This window comes from Molossus molossus, unplaced genomic scaffold (assembly GCF_014108415.1).
Source record: "Molossus molossus isolate mMolMol1 unplaced genomic scaffold, mMolMol1.p scaffold_m16_p_1, whole genome shotgun sequence".
Classification (NCBI taxonomy): Eukaryota; Metazoa; Chordata; class Mammalia; order Chiroptera; family Molossidae; genus Molossus; species Molossus molossus.
The window spans coordinates 203,436,193-203,456,689 of record NW_023425344.1 but is presented as its reverse complement, the minus strand read 5'-3'; the positions used below and the strand labels follow the sequence as shown (position 1 = coordinate 203,456,689).

The 20,497-nt window shown below is 42.8% G+C and overlaps 1 protein-coding gene across 1 annotated transcript in view; it reads right to left on the bottom strand.

The window, feature by feature from the left end:
• MAP2K1 (mitogen-activated protein kinase kinase 1) overlaps window positions 1-20,497 on the bottom strand; it is a 75,692-nt gene that overhangs the window by 30,188 nt on the left and 25,007 nt on the right. Inside the window, exons 2-3 of the mRNA XM_036259405.1 lie at window positions 10,675-10,885; window positions 9,025-9,171 (exon numbers count right to left, since the gene is read on the bottom strand). Of these exons, the coding sequence (XP_036115298.1) occupies window positions 9,025-9,171; window positions 10,675-10,885 (358 nt within the window). The remainder of the gene's footprint in view (window positions 1-9,024; window positions 9,172-10,674; window positions 10,886-20,497) is intronic.

Here is a 20,497-nt window from a genome sequence, read left to right as displayed (position 1 = left end):
GACTACACAACAGCCCAGGTGACCACACACAAGTCAGCCGGCACACCACTCAATTTCCTTTTTTGATAGGAAAAAAACTCCAGTGCAGAAAGTTTCCCAGCCATTTCTATTTTGCTTCCAACTGAATGTGGTTTCAGATCTTTTGTTTGAATGGCTTTCCCTAATTCTCAGGGAGGAGTTAAAACAAGGTAACAAAACAACTCTGTCAAAATCTGATTGAATAAGGTAGAAAAGCTAGCCCTGTTGTTCCAAAGCCTAGGACAGAGGGCAGCCTGGCTAACTGTCTTGATTTATACTTTTCCTGGAAGTTGTGGTAAATATTTCTAACAAAAAGGAAGAAATCTTGGTTCTGCCCTGGCAGGTTTGGCTCAGCGGTTAGAGCGTCCACCTGCGGTCCGGAGAGACCCGGGTTCGGTTCCCGCTAAGGGCATGTACCTCGGTTGCAGTTTGTCCCCGGCCCTGGTTGGTCGTGCGGGTGGCAGCCACTCGATGTGTCCCTTTCACGTCGATGTTTCCCTCTCTCTCTCTCCCTCCCACTCTGTCTGTACAAAAAATGGAAAAGTGTCCTCGGATGAGGATAAAAAAAAAAGAAAGAAATCTTGGTTCTCTTTCCTTTCATCTCCTTCTGAGCTATAAGCAGAGTTACAGTGTGAACAGTACAATTAGCAAGTTTTAAGAAGAATGAACCATAGTCAGGATTACCCAGAGTTACCTGCAACTCACCTCACAACCTTTTAAGTCTACTTCACTGTTGCCAAGGACTTGCCTTCACTGACTAAAGCTGCTGAAACTATGCTTATTTTTAGAAGCCGATTATTAACTAAGTCAATGGTGCCTTTGTGAAGGTTTTCTATAGAAGAGATAAATAATTTATGGAAAAAAGAGAGAGAGACTGCACTCACAATCTTTTACTCCTGCATGAGAACCATCAAACCTGAGCCCCCAGTCTTCTGGTTGCCCAGCTACCACCAGAGCAGAAACCTACTTCCCCAAAGACAAGAGCATTCCTGTTCTGATCAGGGAGCACTCATTTACCCCCTGGGTCTCAAAATTCAGATTGAGCAGTGCACACATAGCTTATTTCTAGGAAAGACAGACCCTGGCCAAGGGCTTTAGAAGAATGGGCTCAATGAATGTTGATGACACAAATTTACTTTAAAATGCATCAAAAAAATGATTTGAGCAATGGATAGATGGACAATATGTGGTAAAGCAAATATGGCAAAATGTTAACTAAAGAATCTAGGTGATGGGTTTACCATGTACATTATACAATTCCTTCAACTTTCTGTTTTCAAATTTTCATATAAGCATTAATGAAAATTTAATGACAAAGAATATCATGAGCGCTGGCCCGTTTGGTTCAGTGGTTGGAGTGTTGGCCCGTGGACCGGAGAGTCCCAGGTTCGGTTCCTGCTAAGGGCACGCACCTCAGTTGCAGTTTGTCCCCGGCCCCGGTTGAGGTTGTGTGGGTGGCAATCACTCGATGTGTCTCTCTTGCATCGATGTTTCTCTCTCTCTCTTCCTCCCTCCTCCCTCAGGCTCTGTCTGAAGATGAATGCAAAGGTGTCCTCGGGTGAGGATAAATATATATATATAATATATATATATATATGATGAAAAGACTGTAACACAAAGAGGGCCAAAGAAACTCAGGTTGGGATGTAACTAATGAACAGAGCTCTACATGTCAAAACCTTTGAAATGCAGAATCCAAGGCAAAGCCGAAATCCCAAGAGAAATAGCAGCCAGCAGTAAGAGTCTTCCCATCAGGGGTAGCAGGTGTAGGAACTCTCCTGTAGGAGGGTCTGCTCAGGGACCAAGGAAGAGGTTAAGAGTGTCCAGGGCTGGAGCAGAAAGCTACTCTGGTACTCATGGCTGCTGGGACTTCAGGTCACAACTGCTTCCCTATAGGGTCCTGTCTCTCCACTAGTATTAATTAACACACTGTTCTAGCTGCCCTCTGACCCTATGTACAGTCAGAAACACATGGCCCTATTGCTGACTCCAAGGCCTCTACCCCACTGAGCCCCAGGCCTGACCAAGCCTTTCCCCATCCAAGCCTCCCTCAGTCATTCAACACATATCGCTTAATAGATGCCAGACACTGTGCTTGGCCCTCAAATGGTTTTTACCCTCCTAGCCTCTGACATCTAGTTTTCCAGGCTCAGGCTCCCCAGGACAATTCCAGAGACATTTTCTGCTTCGGGGACTTGTATGGAAGGATCCCACTATTCCCACAGAGCCAATTCCATGGGGGTGGGTAGCTGAGGGTACTGAAAATGGGCCAAGAGAATGGGAAACCATCCCTTGTCATGTCCTGGGTCATCTTTTCCTCCAAGAAGGGAAGGTCGGAGGAGATCGGGGAGACACAGGGTAAGGGGCACAAAAGCCATGGTCAAAATCTATGAATCTAGAGTGAATGAAGGATTCCAGAATAAGGAAACCTCAAAGCAGGTCAGTTTAAGATGAATTAAAAAGACTGTCCTCCACATGGCAAGAGGCCATGTAAGGCTAATACAAGAGGTTCCAGCAAGGTATGTATAAATGAATAGCCTACTCCCTATCAATGTTTGGGCCTAATCCTAACCTCTGAAGCAAGTCCCCTGAAGTTCAATCATGCTCATTCCACAAATAGCCTCCTATTTCCCCTATTAAAGGGATAATTCTGGGTGGCATAGACTTGGAGGAAAGAATTTCTGATAGATCAGAAGACAGCAGGCATGAAATGACACATACCTGGTGCTCAAAAGCCCTCCCGCCCACACTGACACTCCTCACTTGAGAAGGCCCTAGCCATTCAGCCATGCTATTCTCAATGTCTCGATCTCTCAGCAGCTCACATGGCACCTTGTACACAATAGGCACTATGAATAAGTGTGGCCCAGCCAGTGTGGCTCAGCGAATTGAGCATCAGCCCAGAGACTGAGAAGTCTTGGTTCAATTCCCAGTCAGGGCACATGCCCGAATTGTGGCTTAATCCCCAGTAGGGGTCGTATAGGAGGCAGCTGATAACTGTTTCTATCTGCCTCTTTCCCCTTCCTCTCTCTAACCGCTGAGCCAAACCGACCAGGGCTCCCTTCCTCTCTCTCTAAAAAATCAATAAAGACATATTTAAAAATAAGTATTTGTGAAGCTGAACCCATGTTGATTAACTAATGTAAATCCTTGACAGGCTACAAGTACCAAAAACCATAGAAACACAGGATGTTTGGGGAAGATTCCCTACAGAAGATCTGGTCCAAACATTTCTTTGCAGAAATGAGAAAATCCTGAGAATATAACTTGCCTGTGGTAATGGAGAGAGTATGAAATAGAAAGAAAGCAGAACTGGTTAGAGACCCTGGTTAGAGTTCAGCACCGATACCTTTTGCTTATGTGACTTAGACTAATTACTAAACCTGTCAAGCCCTTATTCTCTCCATCTACCGTCTGGGGTGGAGGGTGGGGTCAATAATCCATCTCATAAGACAAAGCCAATGTGATTAATACCTTACATAATGTTAAAAGGACTCAGCAAGTGGTGGAAGATGCAAAAGCCAGTTGCTTTATGTCTAGTTATGCCACCATCCTCCTTCCGTTATTTGGGTGAGACCTAAGAGGAGCAAAGGCTACTCTGGCCTTTCCTGTCACAAGTTTATCACCATCACCTCCACCCTCTTCCCCTTCTAGATTTCCAGGACCTCCACTGCCATATACACATATTCATCCAAAACTCTTGAGCTACAGCACAAGAAACCAAAGGATAAGGAACAGTGCCCTCCCACAATGGGACGCCCAGATCCAAGAAAAAGTTATCAGCATCCCAGGCCTGGGCTCAGATCAAGTCAGAAATGTCCACATCTTCCCACAGAGACTACTTCACTCTCATTGAAGAGGAAATGAGCACTTTCTCGGTAACCTTTAGACAAACAGATGTTTCAGGATCTATGTTCCATATGGCACCCACAAGAGTCAGCAGATGCCTGGAACAGTGTATACGGCACTACTTGATCGTTAAAATAAAGAAACATTCATAATAATGGGAGCACCAGCATGGGACAAACCTCCCAGAGATGATTCTCCAGGAGTTCATTAAGACTAGACACTGGGCTCTAATTCCAGAGGCCAGGGCAGGTCTGGAGAGTCAGGAAGGAAGTGAAGAAGTTGGTGAGGGAGTATGGACACTCCGCTGCACCGAAAGCAGAGCAGTCACAAAGTATGGAGATCAGTCATGTCAGCCTATATCTCTGAATTGTTGGCCCCAGTGAGAATAAAGCAAAAGCTAATGTCTGCAGAAGACATGCTCTGAGTGCTGGAAGACATACATTTGTTCTTATAATTAATCCTCACCACAACAAGGCAGGTGTAATGATGACCATTTTACAGATACAGAAACTGAGAATCAAAATGATAAAGAAACTTGCCCAAGGTCTTGATGAGACAGTGACAAGCAGCAAATAAATAATTATTGAGCACCTGCTGTGTCCAGGACTATTCTGGGCATATATGGAGGCACAGTGGCAAACAAAACATAGTGGCTGCCTGGACTTTTGTGGAGAAGTCTCCTGTGCCATACTGCCTAATGGGGACAGAAGAAAATAGCAACCATGGCCCGGCCAGTGTGGCTTGGTGGATTGAGTATCATCCCATGGACAGAGAGGTAAGATTCCCAGTCAGGGCACATGCCCGGGTGCAAGCTTGATTCCCAGTAGGAGGCATGCAGGAGGCAGCTGATCAATGTTTCTCTCTCACATCAATGTTTCTATCTCTCTCTCCCTTCCTCTCTCTAAAAAAAAAATCAGTAAGAACATATTTTTTTAAATGTAAAAATGAAAATAGCAACCATGAGGCTAGCCACTGTCTCTTCGAAGTTCTAGGCATCAAGAAGGAAACAGAACCCCAATCACTATCCAGTAGATTCATCAAAGCACAGGCACCGAGGTCAGACTGCATCAGTTTACTTTTTTTTTTAATTAATTAATTTATTTTTGTTACAGATGTTTCTCCTTTTCCCCCTACTGATTCCCTCCTCCCGCTTCCTCCCCGCCCTGTCCCCAGCTTTGTTGTCCACATCCATTGTTCATCCATATCTGCATACAAGTTCTGTGGTTTATCTCTCCCCCACCACCCCCTCTTCTGGGGATTATCAGTCTGTACCCCACTTCCACGTCTTTGGGACTATCCCATTCCTCAGACTGTTATGTTCATTATATTCCACAAATAAGTGAGATCACATGATACTTATCTTTCTCTGTTTGGCTTGTTTCGCTTGGGATGACACTTTCCAGGTCCCTCCATGTCGTGTCAAAGGATAAGAGATCTTTCTTTCTTACAGCTGCATAGTACTCCATTGTGTATATGTACCACAGCTTTTTTATCCATTCATCTACTGATGGACATTTGGGCTGTTTCCAGATGTTAGCAATTGTAAATAGTGCTGCTACGAACATGGGGGTACATATATTCTTTCTGATTGGTGTTTCAGGCTTCTTAGGGTATATTCCTAGAAGTGGGATCACTGGGTCAAATGGAAGTTCAATTTTTAATTTTTTGAGGTAACACCATATTGTTTTCCACAGTGGCTGCACCAGTCTGCATTCCCACCAGCAGTGTACTAGAGTACACTTTTCTCCAAACCCTCGCCAACATTTGTTGTTTGATGATTTGTTGATGGTGGCCATTCTGACAGGTGTGAGGGGATACCTCATTGTTGTTTTAATTTGCATCTCTCTGATGATTAGTGATGTTGAGCATTTCTTCATATGTCTCTTAGCCATTTGTATGTCCTGTTTGGAGGGGTGTCTATCTAGTTCCTCTGCCCATTTTTTAATTGGGTTCTTTGTCTTCCTTTTGTTGAGTTGTATGAGTACTCTATATATTGGAAATTAACCCCTTATCTGATATATCATTGGCAGTTATGCTCTCCCAATACAGTGGGTTGCTTTTCCATTTTGATGATTGTATCTTTTGCTGTGCAGAAGTTTTTTAGTTTGATGTAGTCCCATGTGTTCATTTTCTCCCTTGTTTCTGTTGCCTTAGGTGATGTATCAGTGAAAATTCTGCTGCGTATGATGTCTGAAATTTTGTTGACTACATTTTCTTCTAGGATTTTTATGGATTTATGAGTCACATTTAAATATTTTATCCATTCTGAGTTTATTTTTGTGTATGGTGTAAGTTGATGATCTAGTTTCATTTTTTTGCATGTAGCTGTCCAATTTTCCCAACACCATTTATGAAAGAGGCTGTCTTTACTCCACTGTATGCTCTTGCCACCTTTGTCAAATATTAATTGAGCATATTGTCTTGGGTGCATTTCTGGGTTCTCTGTTCTGTTCCACTGGTCTATATGCCTGTTCTTGTGCCAGTACCAGGCTGTTTTGATTACAGTGGTTTTGTAGTATAACCTGAAATCTGGTAATGTGATCCTCCAACTTTGTTCTTTTTCAAGATTGCTGTGGCTATTCGAGGTCTTTGATTCCCTATGAACTTTTGAAGTATTTGTTCTAGTTCTGTGAAGTGTGTCATTGGTATTTTGATGGAAATTGCTTTGAATCTATAGATTGCTTTGGGTAATATGGACATTTTAATGATGTTAATTCTCCCAATCCATGAACAAGGTATGTGCTTCCACTTTTTTATATCTTCCTCTATTTCTTTTTTCAAAAAAAATGACCTATACTTTTCTGTGAATAGGTCCTTTATTTCTTTTTTTTTTAATCCTCACCCGAGGACATTTTTCCATTTTTTTGTTCAGATAGAGTGGGAAGGAGGGAGGGAGGGAGGGGGAGAGAGGGGGAGAGAGAGAGAGAGAGAGAGAGAGAGAGAGAGAGAAACATCTACGTGAAAGGGACATATCCAGTGGCAGTGGTTGCCACCTATACAACCCAACCAGGGCCAGGAACAAACTACAACCGAGCTAATTGCCTTTAGCAGGAACTGAACCTGGGTCTCTCTGGACTGCAGGCCAATGCTCTAACTGCTGAGCCAAACCGGCCAGGGCAGTCCTTTATTTCTTTGGTTAAGTTTATTCCTAGGTATCTTAATTTTTTGGCTGCCATGGTAAATGGGATTGTTTTTTTAGTTTCTCTTTCTGTGAGTTTATCATTGGTGTATAAGAATGCCATCGATTTCTTGATGTTAATTTTGTATCTTGCTACTTTGCCAAATTCATTAAGTATAGTAAATTTTTGATGGAGTTTTTGGGGTTTTCTACATATAGTATCATGTCATCTGCGAATAATGACAATTTCCTCCTTTCCAATTTGGATCCCTTTTATTTTCTTCTTCCTGTCTGATTGCTGTGGCTAAGACTTCCAGTACTATGTTAAATAAGTGGTGGAAGTGGGCATCCTTGTCTTGTTCCTGTTCTTAAGGGAAATGCTTTTAATTTTTGCCCATTGAGTATAAAGTTGGCTGTAGGTCTTTCATATATGGCCTTTATTATGTCGAGATATGATCCCTCTATTCCCAGATTGCTGAGCATTTTTATCAGAAATGGGTGCTGGATTTTGTCAGGTGCTTTTTCAGCGTCTATTGATATGATAAGATTTTTATCTTTCATTTTGTTTATGTGGTGTATCACATTTATTGATTTGTGAATATTGTACCAGCCTTGCATCCCTGGGATGAATCCTACTTGGTCATGGTGAATAATTTTTTTGATGTATTGCTGGATTCGATTTGCTAGTATTTTGTTCAGGATTTTGGCATTTATGTTCATCAGGGATATTGGCCTGTAGTTTTCTTTCTTTGTAGTACCTTTTTTTTTTTCATCCTCACCTGAGAACATTTTTCCATTTTTGGTTCAGATAGAGCAGGAGAGAGAGAGAGGAAGAGAGAGAAACATCGACGTGAAAGGGGCACATCGAGTGGCTGCCTCCTGCACGACCCAACCAGGGCCGGGGACAAACTGCAACCCAGGTACCTGCCCTTAGCAGGGACCAAACCCGGGTCTCTTAGGACCACAGGCTGATGCTCTAACCACTGAACCCAACCGGCCAGGGTGACTCTTTTTTTTAAATATGTTTTTATTGATTTCAGAGAAAGAGAAAGGGAGAGAGAGATAGAAACATTGATGAGAAAGAAACATCAACATCGATCGGCTGCCTCCTGCACGCCCCCCATTGGGGATCAAGCCTGTAACCCAGGCATGTGCTCTGACCAGAAATCGAGCCAGTACCCTCTTGGTGCATGGGTCGACACTCAACCACTGGTCTAGACTACATCAGTTTACATTCCATGAATACCACTTACTAGCTGTATGACCACGGGTTAAGTTACTCCATTTCTCTGAGCTTGTTTCTCATTTGTAAAATGAACATAACATGCCACTCAACAAGACTGTTGTAAAAATATAATAAAATATTAACTTGCTTAGGGTGGTGCTTGATATAAAATACACCCAATAAATATTAGTTTATCATTATTAGTATTGCTAACATTATTGTTGTTATTGTTATTATTACTGTTAGTTACTGGGAAGAGGAAAAAGGAACTCCAGGTAGCTAATGGTAAGAAAATTGGCAGATCATAAACATATGATTAGCCCATAAATGTCTCTGACATGCTCTACTGCGTATCAAGTGGGATTACTTCTCTACACACCCCAAGAACTCCTTTAGGCTGCCCTTAAAGCAAATTATAAACTCTCTGAAAGCAGGGACTGTCTAATTCATCTTCAAAACCCCAGAACCATGTACCTAGCACATAGCATTGCATATAACAAATAGATTTGAACTATATTAACCAGATTTTACCCACACCAAAATCTTGGGGTCAAGACAACTGCTGGAGATGTGCCCTAAGCACACCCACCAGGGATAAGTGGTTGCTGCCACCTCTTTTTCAAGACAGGCAGGAATCTAGGCAGGAGGCCTTCATGTTTTGACTATTCCAAGTTCTGGAATCAGGCTCCCCAAGTGCCCAAGACAGTAGAGGGCTTCGGGAAGAAGCAGGAAATAGCTGGTCACTTCTCAGACTAAATAATAGACCAGAGCCACCCAACTCCCAGGGTCCAGAAGGCAACAGGTTGCCACATACCATGTGCTCCATGCAGATGCTGATCTCACCATCACTGTAGAATGCACCATAGAAGCCCACGATGTATGGGGAGTTACACTCATGTAGAACCTGCAGCTCCCTTATGATCTGGTTCCGGATTGCAGGTTTGATTTCTAGGTGAATTAGCTGAGGAAAGAAACGGGGGGAGAAAGAGAGGCTTTAAAAATATATAAATGGATGGATGGATGGATGGATGGAACTTCCTTAAATGCTTAAGCTCTTAAAGGTAGGATAAGAGGAAACAGGCAAGTCTTAACAAACAAGTTTCTGCCCAACCAAAGCACTGAGTGCCAACATACCAAGGCAGGTGTTAGCACTTGAGGGCCTACAACCAGGGGAGGGCCAGCTGTACCTCTGCTCCTCAGGAGCCAAGACCGAGGAAGAAGGACTCACCCCTCCCAAGAACAAAGCTGAATGACAAGTTTCCTCCAAAAGGACCTGTGAAGCTGAGATATGATGGGAAAGTGGTCTTGAGAACTTGGTTGATACTCAAGGGTTATAGGAGTAGAAAGAAATGTGAAATTGGGTATACTGACCCAAGCTGCCCAGGAGATTTCTCTTTGACCTCAGGAGCCTAATGTGGTTGAGATTTAGTTAAGTTATCAGGTGCCACCTTATATCCTCCTAACTTGTCCCCTGTTTCAGCCGGGGAGACAGATGATAGATACATGAAATGGTTTCTGAATAAGGCTGAACTTCTAAGAAGAGCCACAGACAAGGAGCACGAAAGGACATGAAAGCAGTGGTTATCAGTGTGGGCAGCAGCAGTAGCTAGTGCAAGCTAGACAAGAGATGGGCCTTGAAGATGCAGACTCCTGCCCGGCCGGTGTGGCTCAGTGGACTAAACTTCGTCCCAGGGACTGAGTGGTCCCGGTTCGATTCCCGGTCAGGGCACATGCCTGGCCCCAGTAAGGGGCATGCAGGAGGCAGCCAATTCTCACACTGAAGTTTCTATCTCTCTCTTCCTTCCTCTCTCTCTAATAAAATCAATAAAAACATATTTTAAAAAAAGATGCAACCTCTTTGAAAGGAACAGCACAAGCAAAAATATATGGATAGGAATGAACATGCGCTAAAAACATGGAAGAGTCCAACCAGGCTGGAGCAGGGAGCTGTGCTCAGAAAGAGAAGGAACCCAGTGCAGACAAGAAGGGAAGTCCAGCTCAAAGACTGCAAGCCATGGGGTGGGGAGCTGAGATGTTATACTGAGGAGAAATGAGGGGAACCACTGGCAGAGCTGGAGCGTGAGGAAACAACTTGAAGTGAGTGTTTTGTGCATCACTGGGGCTGGGTAAATGAAAGCAGCTTCCCCTGCACTTGATAAATAACAAACATGCACCCTAGAATTCTTTCTAGAACACACAGAAAGCTAACAAAGGGTCACTCACTATTATTTTCCAGTCTGGGGATGGGATAAATACACTAACACATCATTAATGTGTTTACCTATAATCTGATAACAACAGTTTGAAATTCAAACAGCACAAAAGGTACAGAGTGAAAAGTCAGTCTTTCTTCCACCGTTGCCCCAGGCCTCCAGGCCCCCTGGTCTTCTAAGAGATAAGCCAATAACCTGTTTACCAAGCAAACTTGATTCAGCGCTTTTTTTTTTTTTTAAGGCAGCCTCACCTTTCTGGCCATAACCAGGCCTGATGGCTTGTGGGAGACCTTGAACACTACACCACCGTTGCCAGCACCCAGCTCACTGATCTTCTCAAAGTCATCATCCTTCAGTTCCCCCACCTTCTGCTTCTGGGTAAGAAAGGCCTCAAGGCGCTTCCGCTGCTGCTCATCGAGCTCCAGCTCCTCCAGCTTCTTCTGCAAAGCCTCCAGGTTGGTCCTGTCCCAAAGGGGGGCACACAGGTCAATACTGTCACCAGAGAAGTCAACCCAATGGAAGAGGCTAGGTGGAAGGGCTCCATCACTGTGGCTCTGCCCTCTGCCCTCCACCACTCCATACAATGCACCACTGACACGGCCTAGTTTTCTCATTTGGAAAATAAGGGAAATAGGTCTCTCTCAGTATGTTAAGGGTCTATAAGAGGGACAAGAGAAACTACTAAAATGAAGGTGACTCCAGAATAAGCCACCTTAATATGCTTTAAAACCCCAATTTCAAAAGCCCCCCTAATGTTGGTTGTATTGACACCATATACAAAGTAAAATCGATTTCCTAAAATAACTAAATTGAAACCAAACCAAATCATCAAAAGAGGCTCTAAACTGAATGACAACAGTAGAAATGCCCTTTTTCCAATGTCTTCAGGTCGGAAATCAGGTTAATCAAAATAAAGTAAGAAATAATAAAAATATATACCTAAAAATTTTTATTTTTGCGTAATACATATAAATATACATTCATTCACCCATATTTTAACACAGGACAAAGCCCTCTCTTTGAGTAAGGGTACACTGGTAAAAGCCTGACATCATCTTTCTTACATTAGAACATAATACAATGTCTATCATTTCCAATTCCTGATTCTTTATAAAAAATTTACATATATATATATGTACACACACACACACATATATATATTTTTTTAATCCTCACCCAAAGATATCTTTCCTATTTATCTTCAGATAGAGGGGAGAAAGAGAAAGGGAGAAAGAGAGAAACATTGACATGAAAGGGACACAATGACTGGTTGCCTCCCACACAACCCCTACCTGGGCCAGGGACAAACCGCAACCGAGGTATGTGCCCTTGACCAGAATTGAACCCATGACTCAATGGTCTGTGGGCCAACACTCTACCACTGAGCCAAACTGGACAGGGCAATATATATGTTTTTATTGATTTTTTACAGAAAGGAAGGGAGCGAAAGATAAAAACATCGATGTGAGAGAAACACCAATCTGCTGCCTCCCACACACCCCCTACTGGGCGTCGAGCCGAGACACAGCATTGCCCTGACTGGGAATCCAACTGGGACCTCTCAGTCCATGGGATGATACTCAGTCCACACAAGCCAGGCCCAATCCCTGACTCTTTAAAGTGGAATAAAAATGCAGGCACTTATAGGGTAATATCAGAATAAAATTATAAGCATTTTATGATTTCCCCAATCTGAATGTTTGTAGTAATGCTTTTTAGTGACTTGAACTTGGGTCTTTCCATAGTTTTAACTAGTGTTCACAAGAGGAAAAAAAAGAAAGAAAATCACCTCATTTGCAGTCAAGTTTCATCGGTTTTTCTAATAGTTAAATATATTACTTAATTACAATACCAACTAAAACTGTACAAACGGCTTTGGGAACAAACTGGCTCTTGGTAAGCACATAATTCAACCAGTGGGTGCAGTGAGTGGGCAAGGCGGAGAGCAGCCTGCTAGCTGTGCATTCAGCACGCTGTGGGCATTACTAAGTGTGCTTTCCAGAGAGAACTGAAATGTGTTCACTAGTCCTGGGAGTTTATTAAGAGGAGGGTGGTAAAGAGAGCTTCCACTGTGTTTCATTTCATTTCAGTCCCTAGTCTAAACAAACATCACAGGTGACAAGACAGGCCATCATCACACACCAGAAATGTTGGTGCCTCACACAAAGACAGTTTCTGAGCTTGGAGGATAGAAGCAAGCCTAATCTTCTACTCTTCATTCACACTCTATTCCAATCCTCAAGGCAGGAAGATGGACACCTAATGCCTCCCCAGTGTATGGGATGCTCCAACATGCCTTACAAATAACATAGCCCATGGGGCAAAGGAGGGCACAAGGCTAATCTTACCAATTTTCCTCACTGGGTAACTCTGGTAAGAGGAAAGCTGATGCTATGAACTGAATTGTGCCACCCAATTCATATGTTGAAGTCCTAACCTCTGAATGTCTTCAAATGAGGTTTTTTTTAAAAAAAAAGATGTAGTCATAAATATTTTTGTTAGTAATAGCCAGAATGGCATGACAACTGGAATAAATAATAAACTGATGACAGCCCTGGTCGGTTTGGCTCAGCGATTAGAGCGTCGGCCTGCGGTCCAAGAGACTCGGGTTCGGTTCCCGCTAAGGGCATGTACCTCGGTTGCACTTTGTCCCCAGCCATGGTTGGTCGTGCGGGTGGCAACCACTCGATGTGTGTCCCTTTCATGTCGATGCTTCTCTCTCTCTCTTCCTCTCTCTCCCTCCCACTCTATCTGAACAAAATATGGAAAAATGTCCTCGGGTGAGGATTGAAAATAAATAAATTAATTAATTAATTAAATAAAATAAACTGAAGACAGTGTCAATTATAAACAATCATCTATCACAAGAGGGATGGCCCCAGCACTACTGCATTCTTTGTCCCTTTGTCTTGTCGATCATCAGCATCCAGTTATACCATTAAAAAGGTACTATAATAGGGGTCTTTTAGCTGAGGGTAATCTGCATTCTGCCCCAATCTTTCGGTAAGTAAATTACCCTATCATAAATCCTGTTGCATTCTCTAGAGTTGCCTGATTGTTTTGTCAGTCTGAGATACCTCCTCTTACACCTTTGCCCCACTGTGGGACACCAGCCACTTGGTAAAAAAAAGGGGGGGGGGGTGCTTAATGTTCATTTTCCCAATTCTCTGTAGAAATAAAGTAATTCTCCCACCTTCAGAAAAAAAAACTAAATCTGAGCATTGTGCCACCTTCCTCCCTCCTCCTACCTCTATGCTGACCTGTCTAACCATCTACCCCATCAGTAGGGAACTGACTATTGCTTTATGCTTTCAGAAGGTGGAGCCGGGAAAGACTAGGCAAAGACTGCATTGTAAGCTGTGGTGGCCAGACTCTCCTAATGACCAGGGTTGGAATAGTGTTGCCAAATATACAAGTCATTAGTAATCTGGAATCCTGGATTGTTACCCTAAATTGGTGGTCATCAACTAGCTGTGTGACCATGGACAAGTCATTCAACCTTGACACATCTCAGATTTCTCTTCTGTAAAATAGAGTAACAACTCAATGCTTAACATCACCAGTGGAGGATCAAAACAGAAAATGAATGGAAAGAAACACTGGAATTTTGACACATTTCTACACTAATGTTAGGCTGGGTTGGAGAATAAGGAGCAGGAGCCAAGGCAGCAACAGCAGGATCCAGAAATACTGCCTTTCCTTCAATTTAATAATTTTTAAAACCCTCTAAAAGTTTTTTTTAAAAGAAAACTGTTTCAGAAGGTGAAAGACAAGATTTTATCTGAAGGTGAAAAGAAAATTCTGAAATCAAAATAGCTTTCAGTACTCATTAAAAAGAAATCACGCGCTAAACCACAGAACGTATATGCATGTATGCATAACCAATGGACATGGACAACAAAGCTGGAGAGGGTGGGGAGGGAGGGGGAGGAGGGTGTCAATGAGGGAAAAAGGAGAAACAGCTGTAACAAAAATAAATAAATAAAGGAATAAATAAATAAATAAATAAGAAAGAAATCACTTGCTCTGGCCGGTTTGGCTCAGCAGTTAGAATGTCAGGCCATAGCACTGGCTGGTTTGGCTCAGCGGTTAGAGCGTCGGCCCACGGACCAGAATGTCGGGCCATGGACCAAAGAGTCGTGGGTTTGATTTCGGTCAAGGGCATGTACCTCGGTTGTGGTTTGTCCCTGGCTCTGATCGGGTCTTTCAGGAGGCAGCAAGTCAGTGTGTCTCTCTCACACTGATGTTTTTCTCGCTCCCTCTCTCTCTCTCTCCCTCCCTCCCACTCTATCTGATGATAAATAGAAAAATATCCTCGGATGAGGGATTAAAAAAGAAAAATAAATCACTCAATAATTTAACAGCATTGCTTCCTCTGGCACAGGGAGTCGATGATGTTCAATAAGGCTTATTTCTACCTTCTCAAGGTGAAATGTCTCAAGCAAAGGAAATAGAAAGAGAGGGGCCCCTCACTCCTCAAGTACACCACAAATCTCCAAAACTCAGAGGGCAAGAACCTGCCTCCTTCACAATTTTTAGGTTTAACTAAAAAACAACAACAACAAAAAACACAGCAAAATCAGAGCTACGGACTGAGAAACTAGAGCCCAACACAATGAATCTTGACACACACACATAAAGCCCTCTCCAGGAACCAACTATGATGAGCTCTGATTCCCATTAAGTTCACCACAGCAGAGAGAAAACCACACACTGAATTCTGCACCAATGGCAGTCTTACAGTAAACCCAAGTTCATCGAGATACAAGGAGATTATAGGTTTGAAATGGGAACACAGTAAAAAATTAACAAGAAAAACAAGGGTTGTCATGTGTTCTGAAAATACCAGGGAGGTACAAGGAGGTAGGTGAGGAAAAGATAATCCTATGGGCAAGAATATCTCCTTCCCTCTCATTTTGCCCATCTGCTAAGCCTAATTACACTACCACAACTGGAATCTTTCATTTGTGGCTCAGTGGTTTAAATCAAGAAGCAGTATAAAATGTAGTACAAGGAAGTCCTTAAAGACGACCTAATCCAACCCACTTTACAGATAAGAAAACTGAGGTCCAGAAAGGATAAGATCATACAGCTTAAGGGTGGCAAGTCTTCCAACTCTTAGAACAGAGCTCCTTTCAAGGCCCCACACTGCCACCTCCAACCCTGACAGTCACTGAAATGGGAAACTGAACTAAAGGAATGACTGAAGGCGGAGGGAGGTGATGTCCAGACGAAGGAATGGGGTCCTCAAACTGCCACACACTAAACAGAAACAGGCCACACACCATGCCAAACACCAGCCAACTGTCACCATATGAGCCTTGCTCTAGCCTGGCAGAGCAAGGTTGCTCTAGGTGGCAGGCCCTGTCTCTGCCAGGAAGGAGCATAGAGGGCAGAGCACAGGATGACAACCAATCACTGTGTTGGAAGGAAACGGTCCCAGTGCAGGTGGTTATCCTTACCAGGGAGCCTAGAGAATTGTAAAATTCTTTCTCTCCTGTGGCATTTGGCAAGTAGAAATTCTCCTGAGGATTTCAGGAGAGGAAAGAAAAGGCAGAAAGACCAATGCTAAGAGGTATCATCACCCACAGACTAAGGCTGCAATCCCTTGATCCACACCCTATACCAGATTATCCTCCACAGTGTGAGTGAGCTGCATCCAATCAGTCAAAGGCCTTAATAGAACAAATACTGACCTCTCTGAAGGACCTCTACCAGCAGACTGCCTTTGAACTCAAACTACAACTCTTCCACGGGTCTCCAACCTGCTAGTCTACCCTGGAGATTCTGGACTTACCCAGGCTTCCATAATCACATAGGCCAATTTTATTTGGTGCTAGGCTTGTGATAGGAAGAGGTAGAGGGTTGTAGTTCTCACTTGTCCTGGTTCAGCCTGTCTTAAGCAGGTCCTGTGAGCATGGACTTCCCCTTCGCTCCATGGCAGCCAAATTCTACCTTGTATCTGTGGCAATTCTGGGGCAGGAGAAAGTTTCCTATACCTCCTCCAGCAACAGCAGACCTTCATAGGTCTCTGCTTGTTGGTGATGAGCCCACGTTTGGACTTAGATTTTTTTTTCTTTATTGATTTGAGAGAGAGAGAGAGAAAGAGAGAGAGAGAGAGAGAGAGAGAGAGACAGAAAAATTGATGAGAAGGAACATCAATTGGCTGCCTCCTGCATGCCCCACACTGGGGATTTGGCCCATAACCTGGGCATGTGCCCTGACTGAGAATCAAACCAGTGACCTCTTGGTGCATGAGCTGATGTTCAACCACTGAGCCACACCAGCTGGGCTGGGTTTAGATTCTCAAGCAGCTGTGGGAAGCCATGCTTCAGTGCAGCCATTCTCTTGCATGGTTCTTAATGTACTTCATTGACTTTAGCAGATATATTTTTTTCCTTTTCCTTGATACAGGTTGCTCATATGTTGGCCACCGACTCTTCTCTGCCTACTGACAGATAATGTAGGTGAGAAGAGTCTCAAAGCCATTGTTCTTGAAAGCAGCCCCCAGACCCACTTCCAGGGCCAGAAACATATGCAGGAAATCAGCTGCTTCTGGGTCAGTACAGAGCTGGTCTTTCACAATGGCACATGAAACTACTAGAAAGTAGAAAAACATGCATGTGGCTGCCAGATCTTCTGTGCTTGGGAAATAGGTGTGAAGGCTTTGGTAGTCAGAAGACCTGGATTCAACTTTGATAGTTACTAGCTCTGTGAACTTGTGGAATTCACTTCCCCTCAATTTTTCTCACAGGTAAAATAGGGGGGTTAAACTAAGTGGTCTTTAAGATCTTCTACAGTGCTAAATTTCTCTAATCCTAATATCAGATTCGTCCTGTAATATTCCAAAGATAGAATTCTGCAGCCAAGTACCACACATTTCTGCAAACACAGTGGTTAGCTTTCCATGTGGTATGATTTGAGGCCCCGGTCACTACTTCTTGTCCATATATAAACCCCACTGACAGTTACCTCATCCTCATCGCATTTTCCTTTGAGACTAAATTGATTGATTCATCTTCCCAGATCTTCTCTGAGAATGCATGCATTTTGACACTAGAAGGCCCTCAGTGAAGCAAAAGGAACACAGATTAAGACAATGATGTAATGATCAATAAAAGGTGGTTGTAGACATGAAGCGATTCATTCTTTTTTTGTTAAACACCAACCTCCCACTGCAGTTTCTCCTTTAAAGGCAAATGAACTTTAGGGATGGTATTCACATCAGCTCCCTTTCTTCTGTTGGAGAACGAGCAGACTGGAGGTTGGGTGTGCTTAAAGGGGGCAGGGAAAGGGTACAAGAAAGATGTACACAATAGTGGAAAGGGCTTGGAATCAGTGCTGATGTCATAAACAATCACATTTTCTTAGAAAGTTAAAAGCTAACTTCCAATATGTATTTTTTTTTCTTCACTAAATGTCTCACAATGCTCACTTGTTAAAAAAAATTGATTTCAAACCCTGGGAATAAAAGGTAGGTTGAAACACTAAAAAACAAAACAAAACAAACAAAAAAAGGTGGTTGTAGAGATCAAATGAGTGTAATATAAAAAAATGTTAGAATCACTTAAAGTGCTAAACAAATATGTAATATTGTTATTCTATTGTTAGCTAGTAATTTATTTATTTTTGGTACGTGCCTCTAGTGGGAACCGAACCCGAGACTCTCTGGTCCGCAGGCCGACGCTCCAACCGCTGAGCCAAACCGGCCAGCGCATGTTAGCTAGTTATTAAGAATAACACGTAAAGTACCTACCATTGATTTATTACATACCTGCCCTGTGCCAGGTATTCTGCTAAATGTGGATGCGCTCCTTTAATCTCCTAACACCACCATGATGTGATTACCACTGTTAGCCTAGCCCCATTTTACTGATGAAATTCCTACATTTTCACATTTTCCATGCAATAAATAAATAATCTGAAAAAAAATGTACTATTTAGTTAAATACTACCTTTATTGCCTTTAATTGGTTTCACCACCACTCCCAAAACAGACTATGGAACAAAGACTGTCCTATAATTCCCCTAATTCTCACAAGGTGCCTAGACACAGATGGCTTTGTAGTTCAGGATATACTAAAATAATAAGAGTAAGTTTTGTTGGGAAATGAGACCTGAATTGGTCTAGATTCTAGACCAATACATAAAATTTAGATAGATGTCAAATTATAATCTTGTACAGCTGAAAATTATATAATGTTATTAACCAGTTACCCCAGTAAGTTTAATTTAAAATTTAAAAATTTTTCTGTAGCAAAAAGGGGAAAGGGCATTTTACTAAGGTCTACTCTGTAGACAATGGTATACAACTGGGACTAAAAATATTATAAGCAAAGAGTAATGTTGGGGGAATTTAAAAAAAGTAAAGGAAAAAATAAGTTAAGACTGATGTTTATCTTTAATTTCACTTTAAATCAGGTGGCTTCCAACTAATGAACAAATGTTTTTAAATGTCAAGAAAACCTGATTAATTAAAAAGAGCCAAATAAAAATCACATAATCTTAGCCTTAAAAATAAAAATCAGCTTACCCCTTGGAATCAAAGAGGCTTCTGAAATCATATAAATTATCTTCCCACGGCATGTTTCCGCAGACAGACTTACTGAAAAACATATGCACGTGCGCACGCGCACACACTCACACACAGAGGAACCTCTGGAGTGATAGGACTACTCACTCACAGAGACTCCTCTTTTTTTTTTTTTCTTTTCCTCACTCGAGGACATTTTTCCATCTTTTGTTCAGGTAGAGTGGGAGGGAGAGAGAGGAACAGAGAAAGAGAGAGAGACATCGATGTGAAAGGAACACATCAAGTGGCTGCCACCCGCACAACTGACCAGGGCCGGGGACAAACTGCAACCGAGGTACATGCCCTTAGCGGGAACCGAACCCGCGTCTCTCAGGACCGCAGGCCGACGCTTTAACCGCTGAGCCAAACCGGCCAGGGCGAGACTCCTCTTAAATACTGAACAACATCCTGAATCAAAGATGGGGTGCCATATTGTTGCTTGAAAGAACCAACAGCCCCAGTGGGAAAATTTTGTTTCATATTAGCCACCTATAAATTAACTTCTAAAGGAACAGTCAGTCTTCCTAGAAATACAAAAAGAAAAAGTAGTGGAGTTTGGAGGGAGAGGGAAAAAAAAGATCAGAAGATAGGGGACAAATGAAATATCACATTTACTTGATAAAGGCGAAAAAGGAACATAATGGTCTGGTAAAGAATGAAATTTAGGCCCTAGCCAGTTTGGCTCAGTGGTTAAGAGCATCGGCCTGCGGTCCAGAGAGACCCAGGTTCGGTTCCTGCTAAGGGCATGTACCTCGGTTGCAGTTTGTCCCCAGCCCTGGTTGGTTCGTGCGGGTGGCAGCCACTAGATAGGTCCCTTTCACATTGATGTTTCTCTCTCTTCCTCTCCCTCTCCCTCCCGCTCTATATGAACAAAAAATGGAAAAATGTCCTTGGGCGAGGATAAAAAAAAAAAAAAAATGAATGAAATTTAGATATAGTTAAGAGGTGAGCTTCCTAAATGCCACCCATTAACTCATTTAATACTTACAACAACATTAAAAAATAGGTATGTTTTACCCTGGCTGGTGTGGCTCAGTTGGTTGGGTGTAATCCCATGAACTGAAAGGTTGCTGGTTTGATTCCTGGTTAGGGCACGTACCTGTGTTGTAGGCTTGATCCCTAGTAAGGGGTGTGCAGGAGGTAGCCAATGGATGTTTCCCTTTCACATTGATGTTTCTCTCTCTCTCTCTTCCTTCCTCTCTCTCTAAAAATCAGTAAAAAACATTTTTAAAAAATAAGTATGTTGCCCTGGCCGGTTTGGCTCAGCAGTTAGAGCGTCGGCCTGTGGTCTGGAGAGACACAGGTTCAGTTCCCGCTGGGGGCGCGTACCTCGGTTGCAGTTTGTTCACGGCCCTGATTGGGTCGTGTGGGTGGCAACCACTTGATGTGTCCCTTTCGCGTTGATGTTTCTCTCTCTCTCTCCCTCCCACTCTATCTGAACAAAATATCGAAAAAAAATGTCCTCGGGTGAGGATTAAAAAAAAAAAAAATAGGTATGTTGT